This window comes from Danio rerio, chromosome 2, assembly GCF_052040795.2.
Source record: "Danio rerio strain M-AB ecotype USA chromosome 2, GRCz13ab, whole genome shotgun sequence".
NCBI lineage: Eukaryota > Metazoa > Chordata > Actinopteri > Cypriniformes > Danionidae > Danio > Danio rerio.
This window is the reverse complement of record NC_141022.1, coordinates 35,752,699-35,765,154: the sequence shown is the minus strand read 5'-3', so window position 1 is coordinate 35,765,154 and position 12,456 is coordinate 35,752,699. Positions and strand designations below refer to the sequence as shown.

The 12,456-nt window shown below is 36.1% G+C and overlaps 1 protein-coding gene and 1 long non-coding RNA gene across 17 annotated transcripts in view; one reads left to right on the top strand and one right to left on the bottom strand.

Annotated features, from left to right (window-relative positions):
* The window catches only part of slc4a2a (solute carrier family 4 member 2a), an 83,603-nt gene that overhangs the window by 46,474 nt on the left and 24,673 nt on the right, over positions 1–12,456 (top strand). For 11 of the 16 annotated variants that reach the window (XR_015477882.1, XR_015477881.1, XM_087239825.1 and 8 more), the window contains 5 exon segments: positions 2,004–2,260; positions 4,527–4,651; positions 4,730–4,962; positions 7,054–7,193; positions 11,465–11,645. Coding sequence is in view for 13 of the 16 variants with exons in the window: in XM_087239825.1 (XP_087095951.1) it covers positions 2,004–2,260; positions 4,527–4,651; positions 4,730–4,962; positions 7,054–7,193; positions 11,465–11,645 (936 nt within the window). In the remaining 3 variants the exon portion in view is untranslated. 16 annotated transcript variants of the gene reach the window in all.
* Positions 7,474–10,600, bottom strand: LOC147837137 (uncharacterized). Its single transcript, XR_015478696.1, has 4 exons — positions 9,917–10,600; positions 9,743–9,871; positions 9,182–9,676; positions 7,474–8,845 (listed from the first exon to the last, which is right to left on the bottom strand). It is a non-coding gene; the product is annotated as an uncharacterized LOC147837137 (long non-coding RNA).

The window sequence follows — 12,456 nt, the reverse complement described above, 5'->3', positions numbered from 1 at the left end:
ATGAATCAGACACTGACACACAACTATTCAAAACATCTACAAGCCAGTGTTTCAATTTCTAAATCATTTATACTCTTTTTTTTTTTTTAAAGCATTTAGTCAATTTTCATCAATTCTTTAAACTGCAACTTATTCCATGCAAAAGGTGCTGCGTATTTAAAAGCCTGTGACCGAAGGCTATAGTTAAGGACAGGCTTTTTACAAATGTAACTCTGTAGATATGATGGTAGTAAACACAGTATAGATTTGTAAACAAGGATATGCCAATGCTTGAGCCTACAAATGGACAAAGCAAACCAACCTACCCTAGACTCTGAGACGAAGCATGCATATAGATCACCGAAGTCCAATATCGACATAAATGTTGCATCAACCAGCTTCTTTTTAGTATCATAAGAAAGGCAGTTCTTAATTCTAAAATAGAAGCCTAAAATCACTTTTCATTTTTTTCCAATCATTTTTTTTCACCAATTGCTGAATGTGAGAACTAAAGCAAAGTGTATCATCAATTCAAATTCAAAGATATTTGTACTGGGATACCAATTCAATCTCTGCATCATAAGTAATAGTAACAGAACCTAGCTTTTTCTCAGTTTGATTTGAATTTGACAATAGCATAAATTTTGTTTTATCTGCATTTAAAACTAGTTTTAACTCAGATAAATGATGTTGAAGTACATTAAAGGGGTGTAGTATATGTATGTGTGTGTGTGTGTGTGTGTGTGTGTGTGTGTGTGTGTGTGTGTATGTATATATATATATATATATATATATATATATATATATATATATATATATATATATATATATATATAGTAAAAAGAAGAGGCCCCAGTACTGAACCCTGTGGAACTCCTTTAGTTACTGTAGAAATATCCATAAATAGTTTTCAGTATTTTGAGATTTAGTTTTTTTTTCCCCCATTTATTTATACTTTTGAATTGCATTATGGGACCTTGATCTTTCTTCCAACAACTTTTAACCTTGAAAAGTTTGAAAAAGTGACATTTAATAAAATTTAGTAGTTTATATATATAATAGTTTAAGGTGTAATATTTTCTGGGTTGGATGTTGTTATGTGTGAATATATGTTGAATATTATGGTACTAAAACTATGTATTGAACTGCTAGTACATTTTCTGTTGTTTTACAGACTTATTTCTCTATATATTATTAGTTATACATTATAATATTTCAAACTACTAAAATGTCAATAATAGTCACTTTGTTAAGCTGTAAAGTTGAGTTTTCAACATTTAAAGTGGATAAATCAATGTCCCATAATGCAATTCACAACCGTAAATAAACGAAAAACACTTGTGAAACTATGGAAACTTTATTAACAGATATTTTTTGACAGTGTAATCAAGAAACTTTAAGTTCATTAATTAACAAGTTTGTACCGTAGCCATTTTATGCTCTTTTAGCATTATAATTACTGTATTTTTTTCCAAGTATTAAATGCTTGCAGTGTTGGTCTTCATACTGAGGCCTCGTTTACACTAATACGTTTTAATTTGAAAATGCATACGTTTTTTCTACGGTTACACCATCCGTCCAAACTACGCCGGAGTTTGAAGAACGCTGCTGCTCCATCTCAGTGTGGATGGAGAAAAACGGAGACACCTGAAAACGGAGGCGGAGCTGCCGACACTCGCCTCTCTGACTGGGGCTTTTCCTCAATATTAAGTAGCCTACACATAGTTAAGTTTTGCATCCACTCCTTGTAAGTTCAGACTTCGCAAGTTTGATATGGAAAACAGACTCCCGAGGACATCAATCATCAAAGGGAACAGTGTACTTTATAACCCTATTCACATCACCCTGGCTACATTTTTTCACTTTCTTAACAATAAAATAAAAACTCGAAGGAACTGCTATTTTCATTTTGTTATTAACAACTTAACAGACAGCAGAAATGTTGAGGCTATTTTAAACTAAAACGCACTAGTGTAAAGGGGGCCTGAATCTCGACTAATTAAGCTCTGTTTGTGTTTTTTTAGATCATCGTCACACCTCTCTGCACATCCACCACCCTCTGTCTAAACACCTCCCTGATGGCCGAAGGAAGAAACCCGGGAGGAAGAGGAAGGACTCAGGTCGGAGGAGGAGTTCATCCATGGGAGCAGCTCCGCCAATAGATGAGGATGATGAGGATGAAGAAGCGGATGAGGATTCCTGCAGCCAGCAGGACAGAGAGGGCAATGTCACCACTACACCTACACCAGACACAGACACAGAGGACAGAGAGCGGGCACAGGTACACACACACACACACAAACGCAGTTTGTTACAGCAAAATTATACAGTATATCAAATATATAACAGAGTATTTTATTATCAGTAACTGTAATGGTGTTGTTGTAACGAGGAAAGTCATTAGTTTAATTACTTGTTACAGAAAAAAGGCCAGGTTGGACACACAAGACTCACTCATGGACATTTTACTAAAAGGAAAAGTTCCCCGAAAATGAAAATGTTGCAACAGAAACCAAACTGTTAAACATATGAGTATGAGTAGGCGCAGCCATTTGAATCTTTTTGGCTTGAGACTTCCAGTCTCATTCACTTCCATTCATTTTTGGATGTTTTAAAACAGCTTGTTATGCTGCTTGATGTTGTGAACTGATATTTTCTTATTATTTTATTCTGCCTTTTCTGTATTGTTATGAACACACTTGTTTGTAGAGCAAGTAGTTTGGCCGTTTTCTGCCGTTTATTATTCCTAGTCATTTCTCCCATAGGCGACTGAATCAAAATTTCTAAAACAATCGCAACAACGAGCGCATTTCCACATTGACAAATAAGGTCAATACTTTTGGAATGCCCTATTTTTAATGTTATCAGACATTAAAGAAAATATTTTTTTGTGTTATGCTAGAATTTTTAGCAAAAGTAAACCTTAAACTGTTTTCGATTTTAATGTTAGGTATCATTTATTGCTGGTGATGTATTTTTATTGTTATGCATGCACTACCTGTCAAAGGTTTGGGTTCAGTAGGATTTTCTAATGCTTTAAAATAAGCTTCTCCTGCTCACCAAGGCTGCATTTCTTTCATCAAAAATACACTACAAACTGTAAAATTGAAATGTATTTGCACTAAAATAACTGTTCAAAAGTAGTTTATCATTTAATTTAATCATTTATTTCAGTGATTTTAAAGATGATTTTTACTCCGCTTCATTACTCTTCAGAGTCACATGATCCTTTAGAAATCACTATAATATTTATTATTATTATTATTATTATTATTATTATTATTATTATTATTATTATTATTATTATTATTATTATTCATTTATTTTATTTTCGGCTTAGTCCCTTTATTAATCTGGGGTCACCAAAACAAAATGAACAGCCAATTTATGCAGCATATGTTTTACGCAGCAGATGTCCTTCCAGCTTCAACCCATCTCTGGGAAACATCCATACACAATCTTTCACACACATACACTACGGACAATTTAGCTTACCCCATTTACCTATACCAAATGTCTTTGGACTTGTGGGAGAAAAAGGGGCGAGCCAGAGGAAACCCACATAAACATGGGGAGAACATGCAAACTCCACACAGAAATGCCAACTGACCCAGCCGAGACTCGAACCAGCAAACCAGCAACTTTCTTACTGTGAGGCCATTGTGCCACTCATTTTGCCACTGTGACACCTTATTATTATTATTATTATTATTATTATTATTATTATTATTATTATTATTATTGTCATAGGTGATAGTAATAAAAGCAATAATGACTGGAGTAATAATTTAATTTGAAACTGCATACAATAAAGCTGTTATTTAAAATTTTAATAAATATTTACACATTTTTTACATCTAAGTAATGTTGCCTTCATCAACCGAACCATTTTCAAAAAAAAAAAAAAACATAAAACTGACCCCAAATTTTTGACCGGTGATGTATTTTTAATAAAAAAAGTGATAATTATAAAATGTTGTCAATTTTATCAGGTTTTGCCATGAAATAGCCTGAGAAGTTGATATGGCAATAAATTTAAAACTCTCTCTCTTACTGCATGCCATTAATCACATCACTGTCAACAAAAAATACTATTATTTATTCCAACATCAAAAACCTGGAGCATAAAGATCATTGTGGAGTTTGGTTCCTGAATTAATCAGTCAATATTCAGTGATTCATGAAAGTAATTGCTGAGATTCCAAATGAATCAACCATTTGAAATGAATCACTCATTAAAACAGGGATTTGGGGAAAAGAAGTTTTCCAGTTGTCTTGTAAATTATGTTGTGTCATCCTAGTCTCTCTGGGGCTCTGAGCAAAGTTGACCGTAATGTTCTACTTGGTAAGTGAAGAGAGAGGGGGAGGTGTTGGTTGAGAGTCTTCTGTAACTTGCAGGGCCCTACGTACCTTCCGTAATTCGCATATAAGGTGGATTCTGAGAAAAGAAGTTTATCAAATTCTGCCTACACAAGGGGACATCTTCAAATTTGAGTCTGACACTCCTGTCTTATGTCTACGCTAACCTTTCTCTTTTTGGCCTGCAGTTTTTTGTATCAGAAGATGATCCCAAAAAGAATGGTGAAGTCTCATCTCATCGAAAACCGTCAATCACGTCCCATTCAAAACTACACACCAGCATCAGCATCCCAGAGGATGTGACGGGAGCCTCGTGAGTGTGCACACAAAACACTTTCAAATGCATGTACTGTGTGTGCTTAGTAGTAAGTGTTGTCTGTTATGACCACAGGGGCAGACGTTGGGGTCGTATTCCGCCCAATGGCAGACGAGTGTCCGCACCCTGTTTGTTTCCAAGCGTGAGTTCGCCAGATGGCAGCTGTAAGACCGGCCGCAGTTATGATCTGCAGGAGCGCCGACGCACAGGCAACATGACGGGCGCCACGCTGTCACACTACCAACAGATGCCCACTGATGAGAGTGAAGCAAAGACACTCGCTACTGTTGATCTGGATGGCATTAAGAGTGAGTTTGTGTACAGTTAATCTAAATATTTACTCCTCACCGTAACACCACAGAAGAGTTCTGTAACATATTTAAAGTGAGGCAAATAAGTATTAAACACGTCATGTTTTCTAAAGGAGCAGTTGACATGGAATTGCACTAGATTTTGGTAAAAACAAAACAATACAAACATAAAAATAAAACAAAACAAAAAAAATCTGAAAAATTTGCTATGTGTAATAATGGAATGACACAAGGAGAAAGTGCTGAACTACTGTACTGCTTTATACTGCTTTATGGTGATGGCAGCTTAAGACACCTCTCATATGGAGAATGAAGTCACATGAATTGCTCAGTTTTTCACAGACTTTAACAGAGTGTAAAAATCTCAATGGTTCTGTAGGTGTCATCTATCAAATCTTTTTATTGGCTTCATGTCAGGGGATTTATTGGGCCATTCTTCAAATTTCTCTGAAAACATTTGAGAGTTTTCTTGGCTGTGTTTTGTATTATTGTCTTACTGAAATGTCAACCCTGATTTTCATGATCAAGTCCATTGTCCTTGTTTATGTACATTTCACAATGTACATAACAATGTTTATTGAACAACGTAAGATCACAGAGAGGTTTTGATATTCATTTATTCATTTTCTTTTACCTTAGTCTCTTTATTGATCTGGGTTCGCCACAGCGGAATGAACCGACGACTTATTCAGCATACGTTTTACGCAGCAGATGCCCTTCCAGCTGCAACCCATTACTGGGAAACATCCATTCACTTTCATTCACACTCATACACTACGGAAAATTTAGCTTACCCAATTCACCTGTACCACGTCTTTTGACTGTGGGGGAAATCGGAGCACCCAGAGAAAACCCATATGAACACAGGGAGAACATGCAAACTCCACACAGAAATGCCAACTGACCCAGCCGAAACTTAAACCAACAACCTTCTTGCTGTGTTGCACTCTTGTTACACACTGCACCACCATGCAGCCAGGTTTTGAAATATAAATTCATATTATTCATATTTTTGTTTTTTATTTTATGATGTCTTTAAAAAAAAATTGTTCCGTATTTTGTATGTTTTTGAAATATGTTGTTTCATTATTTGCTGAAAAATACAGTAAATTTAAAAAAATTATTAAAATTTTAAATAACTTTAATATAAAGTTTTTAATAATGTGTCTAATTTGCTTTCCTTAACCTTGAGTTTTCATTGGTGATCTTTCATAAATTGTTCTAAAATGCTGATTTGGTGCTAAATTAACATTTTATCTTATTATTCTTGAAATATTCTTGAAAAGTATTGTGCTTAATATTTTAATATTAATATTTAAGGCGGTTTTTGTTTGGGATTTTTTTTTTCACAGGAAAAAATACGACAGAACCCAAACTTCATAAAATACCATTAATTGTTAATAATATTTGCATAATACATGAAAAAAGTAGACGATTCATTACGCTGTGGCAACCCCTGATTAATAAAGTAATTTTTTTGGGGTGAGAGTGTTTTTCAGTATGACCAGCGAGTATTAAGCATTTGAGCTGACCTTAGATCAATAATGACGTGTTTTGAGTGCAGAAAAATGTATTTGTTTCCCTGGTTCATTAGATTTTTTTCTGCTGTTATAAAGGACTTCTTTATTTACCTTTCTCTTCTCATTCTTCTGAGAATAAATCATGTTTTCAGATTGTACATCAAACCATCTATGGCTGTGATTCAGGAATGTGGACATTCTCAAAGGGTGCTGAGCTGCCCACTACAACTGTGCCTTTGACGTCGCTTCTGTGTGTGTGTGTGTGTGTGTTTGTTTGTGTGCTGTAAATACAGATAATTTGGCCAAACAATAGATTACTTTGAGACATGAAATTCATTGAGTCATTTTCTAGTGGTGTTCAGTTGAGTTTTCAGATTGGCTTTCTGTGTTTGGAGGCTGATGGTTGTTTTGTAATGTAGTAGGTATTGTCAAGATTAGGTAAGCACTGAGTTACTGATACTTAAAGGCCTTCTGCTGGTTTACAATACAGTCAGTGTTTTTCTGACTTGTTTGTTGTTTCCAGCTCTTGGTTTAGTATTTCAGCTTTGTCTTGCTGTCGTTGTCGCAGGTCACAGATTTGAAGATGTCCCAGGTGTGCGGCGGCACCTGGTTAAGAAGAGCGCTAAAGGACAGGTGGTTCACATCGGCAAGGACTACAAAGAGTTCAGCAGTCGTATTCGGACCAAGCTGGATCGAACTCCACATGAGGTGAGAAGCCAGCTGACTAGATTATCTTTCCTCTGTTTTCTAGACTTGTGTGTCATCAATACCTTATAGCTCAAGTGTGTAGTTTTCAGTCTATAGCTTAATCGACTGAGTAAATATCGTCCCTACAATACGATTTTTTAAGGATTCTTGTATCATGGTACAATATTATCATGGTTTTAAATATATAGAATATAATTTATATATAAGCAGACATAATTAACAAACAAACAAACAAACAAACAGGTGTCGGCTTAGTCCCTTTATTTATCCGGGGTCGCCACAGCGGAATTAACCTAAACAACTTATGCAGCAAGTTTTTACGCAGCGGATGCCCTTCCAGCCGCAACCTACTCTGGGAATCATCCACACACACATTCACACACACACACACACACTCATACACTACGGACAATTTAGCCTACCCAATTCACCTGTACCGCAAGTCTTTGGACTGTGAACACCCGGAGGAAACCCACACGAAGGCAGAGAGAACATGCTGTGAGGCGACATCGCTACCTACTGCGCCACTGCCTCGCCTCATGTCAATTTAATAAACAAATAATATTTCTGCTACAAAACAAACAAAATATTATATTAAATCATTCAATTCGATGCTGAAAGCTACAGTCATCACTTCTCACTTCTGCCACTCTTTAAAAGTTTTGGTTTGGGTTTGTGTCATTATGAATGCTCAGTCCCATTGTGCTCTGATTTACATTTTTCTGTGTTTGTGGAAAAAAGCAGGCAAGTCAGCAGACCCAAAATGTAAGCGGGGCAGAGCATTATTCTCGCGATGACCACCTGCGTAATACCGTTCTTTGACATAAGCCACAGTTTCACTTTAAACTTAAAGGCGAGCTTCTTGGGCGATGATATACAGTGTTAAATTCTACATTTAGCGCAAACATTTACGGTTAGACATTTGCGCTGAACATGCAGTGAATGCAACGCATCGAGATTTGGGCCATTAAAACAGCTGATCCACCCCAAGTCTTTCTGCACTCTCGCCAAAAACACTCAATGATCTCGTCTGGAGGATCAACATTCACAGCATGATCATTCTTATCAGCGCCATTATTTGTAACTTTGGGTGGGTTGGCAAACCTGTGTACTTTTCACTGCTTCTTCCTCAAACTTGTGCATTACCCGCAGTCACAAAAGCTTTGTTATCTGACAGCGTAAAGCTGTGAGTGATTGACAGCTATTATGAACCAATATAGCGGCAGGTAGGACCGATTCAGCACGTTTTATGTATTTATTTTTTATAAATCAACAGGTCGCACTACAACCATTATACGCAATAACACAAATGCTCCTAAATATATTATAAGGTCACATAGATGTAAGGAATTATCGTTCGATTCCTTCATGGCATTGTGTAAATAAGATATTACATACGGCTAGCTGTTAAAAAGTTGTGATCTGGCTAACCCCAACCTAACAGTCTTATAATCTACCTGAGAATTAGTAATGTAACTTAAATTCAACAAACGGACCATCAAAATATAGTGTGTCCTAATATGGACGCAAAAATACTACGTGATATCGATATTTTCCCCCACCTCATGTAAATAACATGATTTGTTGAGTCAGTGATCAATAAGTTAATAATAATAATAATTCCTTACATTTATATAGCGCTATTCTGGGCACTCAAATCACTTTACACATGGGGGAATCTCCTCATCCACCACCAGTGTGCAGCATCCACCTGGATGACGCGTCGGCTAGACCGCACACCAGCTGATTGGTGCGCCTCCTGCTGGCCTCACTAACACCTCTTCCAGCAGCAACCTAGCTTTCCCATGTAGTCTCCCATCCAGGTACTAACCAGGTGCAGCCCTGCTTAGCTTCAGTGGGCGACCATGTGAGAGCTGCAGAGAGCTAGCTGCCGGCCAGTTAACTTGAGTTAGTAAAAAAATTTGACTAACAATTATTTAGACTAATGCCGAGTTCAAACTGCAGGATTTTTAAAGTAGTCGTGTCACAGATGTTTTCACATTGCATCACTATCTGGGCTAGTGTTTTGTCGCTGCTTTGTTTACACTGCAAGATGGATAGGCGACAGGGGGTTTCACACTGCAGGATTTTACACTGGGAAGAATCGCTTTGTCTAAACTACGTCTCACAACCAAAAACACTTAGTATATCATTTGTTATTAACTACATAACGAGAAAGGAGCCATTCATGGGGTATAAAATCTAGATATTTGCTCACCTGGGTTAGAAGGGAATTAGCAATTTCTCCTCAACTTTTTACTATTTTGACCCGGTTGTGATATTGCTCAGATGACAGGTCAAGCAGACACAGGTGCTCCTGCCAAATTCCTGCTAGTTTTTCCTCCATTTCTTGAGTCCATATAAACAGAAAATGAGCGCTTATAACTTTTTCCCCAACCCCCCGCTGGCCTGCAGGTACCCATACTAGTGAATGCTGCTCTTTCATTGGCTGTAGTGATTGCTGATGTTATTTTCAGTCAAAACTCATTTCACGCAGCATGATTTTAATGGCTGACAGCTTCACATATTTAGCATGGCAAAAATCTCACGGGAATCAGCGGCTCATCGGCAATTCTCTCAGATCACGTCTTTGATAGATCATACTGTGTGACTGTCACTCATGTGAGCAAGCACCGATTTGCCTGTGATTTCAGGCATTTGTCTGCCATTGCTCAAAACTTGTCGGTGAGTCAAAAACGAGGTTAAAGTCATGCAGTCTGAACTCGGCATAACTCAATCGAGACAGTCAGTAACACAATTGGGTAATAACATTGATTGAGTCAGTAATTCAAGTGGTTAAGTCAATAGCATGGTTGTTTGAGTCAGAAACACTATTGATTGAGTCTGTAAGGGAATCGGTTGAGTCAGTGACAATTGGTTAGGTCAATAAAACACTTTGTTGAGCCAGTATACAGTTAAAGTCAGAATTATTAAGCCCCCTGAATTATTAGCCCCCTGTTTATTTTTTCCCCAATTTCTGTTATACGGAGAGCAGATTTTTTTCAACACATTTCTAATCATAATAGTTTTAATAACCTATTTCTAATAACTGATTTATTTTATATTTGCCTTTATGACAGTAAATAATTTATGACTAGATATTTTTCAAGACACTTCTATACATCTTAAAGTGACATTTAAAGGTTTACCTAGGGTAATTAGGTTAACTAGGATGTTTAGGGTAATTCGACAAGTTATTGTATAACGATGGTTTGTTCTGTAGACTATCGAAAACAAATATAGCTTAAAGAGGCTAATAATTTTGACCTTAAATTTAAAAAAAAAAGTATTAACTGATTTTATTCTAGCCGAAATAAAACAAAAAAGACTTTCTCCAGAAGAAAAAATATTATTAGATGTACTGTGAAAATTTCCTTGCTCTGTTAAACATCATTTGTGAAATATTTAAAAAAGAAAAAACATTTCAAAGGGGGGCTGATATTTCTGATTTCAACTGTGTGTGTTAAACCTATAGCTTGATTTGTTGAGTGAAAAACATGAACCAGTATTGCTATATTTGGCTAACCAAAATGCTCTAACATAAAGTTTGACTGCCTAGTAATAGTAATTGAGGAAAAGTACACACTTGAGCTTTAATGTTTTCTTATACTGAGGACGAAATCTAGTATAGTGTGGTGTGACTATTATTGGCTCACTGAGCCTGCTGTTGTTTATTAGAGGCGATCATGGCCCTGTTACATGGACCACAGGGTTCATCGTGCCCAGCAGCTGAAGGTAGGGCAGCACAGAGCTGCTGTGAGTGCTTTGTAGAGCAGCTGAAGCTTGCGCGTGTGATTTTTACTCAGCACTTGTTTGCTAATACCACATGTCTGGCTCTGGTGTTGTAGAAGGCAGTGGATAGTCACAATATCAGAACTGTGTATAACTCAAAACTCACGCTTCAGATGCTTGAAATTAGTTTTAGGAAACAGAATAATTCTACTGACAATGTCAGCTTGAACATATAGAATTACATTTTATCCCAACAGATATTTTATGCTGGCTTGCCAAAAGATTGCTTTTAACTAAAAGAACTGCAACTATATTTTACAGCAAAATGTGGAGTAAATTTAATCTTGCCTGCTTACTCTAACATAGTATACAGCATTAGCGGCTTTTATTAGGTTGTGAGGTAGTATAAATGGTTTTGTATTTTGTTTTTTGGCAAGAATGTTTACTAAACCAAATCAAACTTATTTAACACAATATATTGAATGTAAGAATGTCAAATCTTGAAAGAAATGTCAAGTAATAACTGTGTTCTCTCTCAGGTTTTTGTTGAGCTGAATGAATTACTGATGGATAAGAACCAGGAGATGCATTGGAAAGAAACTGCTCGTTGGATAAAGTTTGAAGAGGATGTTGAGGAGGAGACTGAACGCTGGGGGAAACCTCATGTGGCTTCACTCTCGTTCCGCAGCCTGCTGGAGCTCCGCAAGACCATTTCACATGGTGAGAGAGAGAGGCAGAAAAACACACATCTTATTATTGTATAAAATAAAATTGTTTTTTTTTTTGTTGTTTTTGTATTTTTTATTTAGGATGTTTTTTTAGGTTTGTGTTTTTTTCTGAAAAATATGTTTTTATACATTCATTATGTAAACTGATTCCTTAATTATATCATTTTTAATTCTTATATATATAATGTGGTTTGATCACTTCATTACAGCCAGTTTGTGATCATCCAAACCAGACATGATGTACTGAAATAAACATGGCCTTAAAACTTAAAGCCAAATCTATAATCTTGTACAACATATATTTATTTTCAAATAATGATTCAACAATTCACACATAAAACTTCATGTTTCGTTATAGGTGGATCATATTTGAAAACCTATTCAGTGACATAATTTTGATGGTTGTTTGTCTCCACCTATTGGTTACACAATGTAATTGCAACAACATTCACCAGCGTTAAGTTCCATTAGACCGTGAATTTAATCTTTATCATAAACATTAGTGTTTATATCTGAACTATAAACTGATCTCCCAGTACTTCTGCATTATTTAAGTGTTTGTAACAAACTGAAAAAGTGTAAAAACTAGATCTCTCGAATCAAACGCAGATTTGAATGCAGCTATTCAAAGGATTAATAAACATATGCAAATCATTATCACTTATCATTCATGTTGCGCGGGTTTTAATTGATATTATGATCTTATAATGTTTAATTGTGCAGCTTTACTCTAAATGCATTAATGCAGGCTAAACAGTGAGAGAAAACACCTTTAATTATTAACCTAATAAAGCATTTAGGTC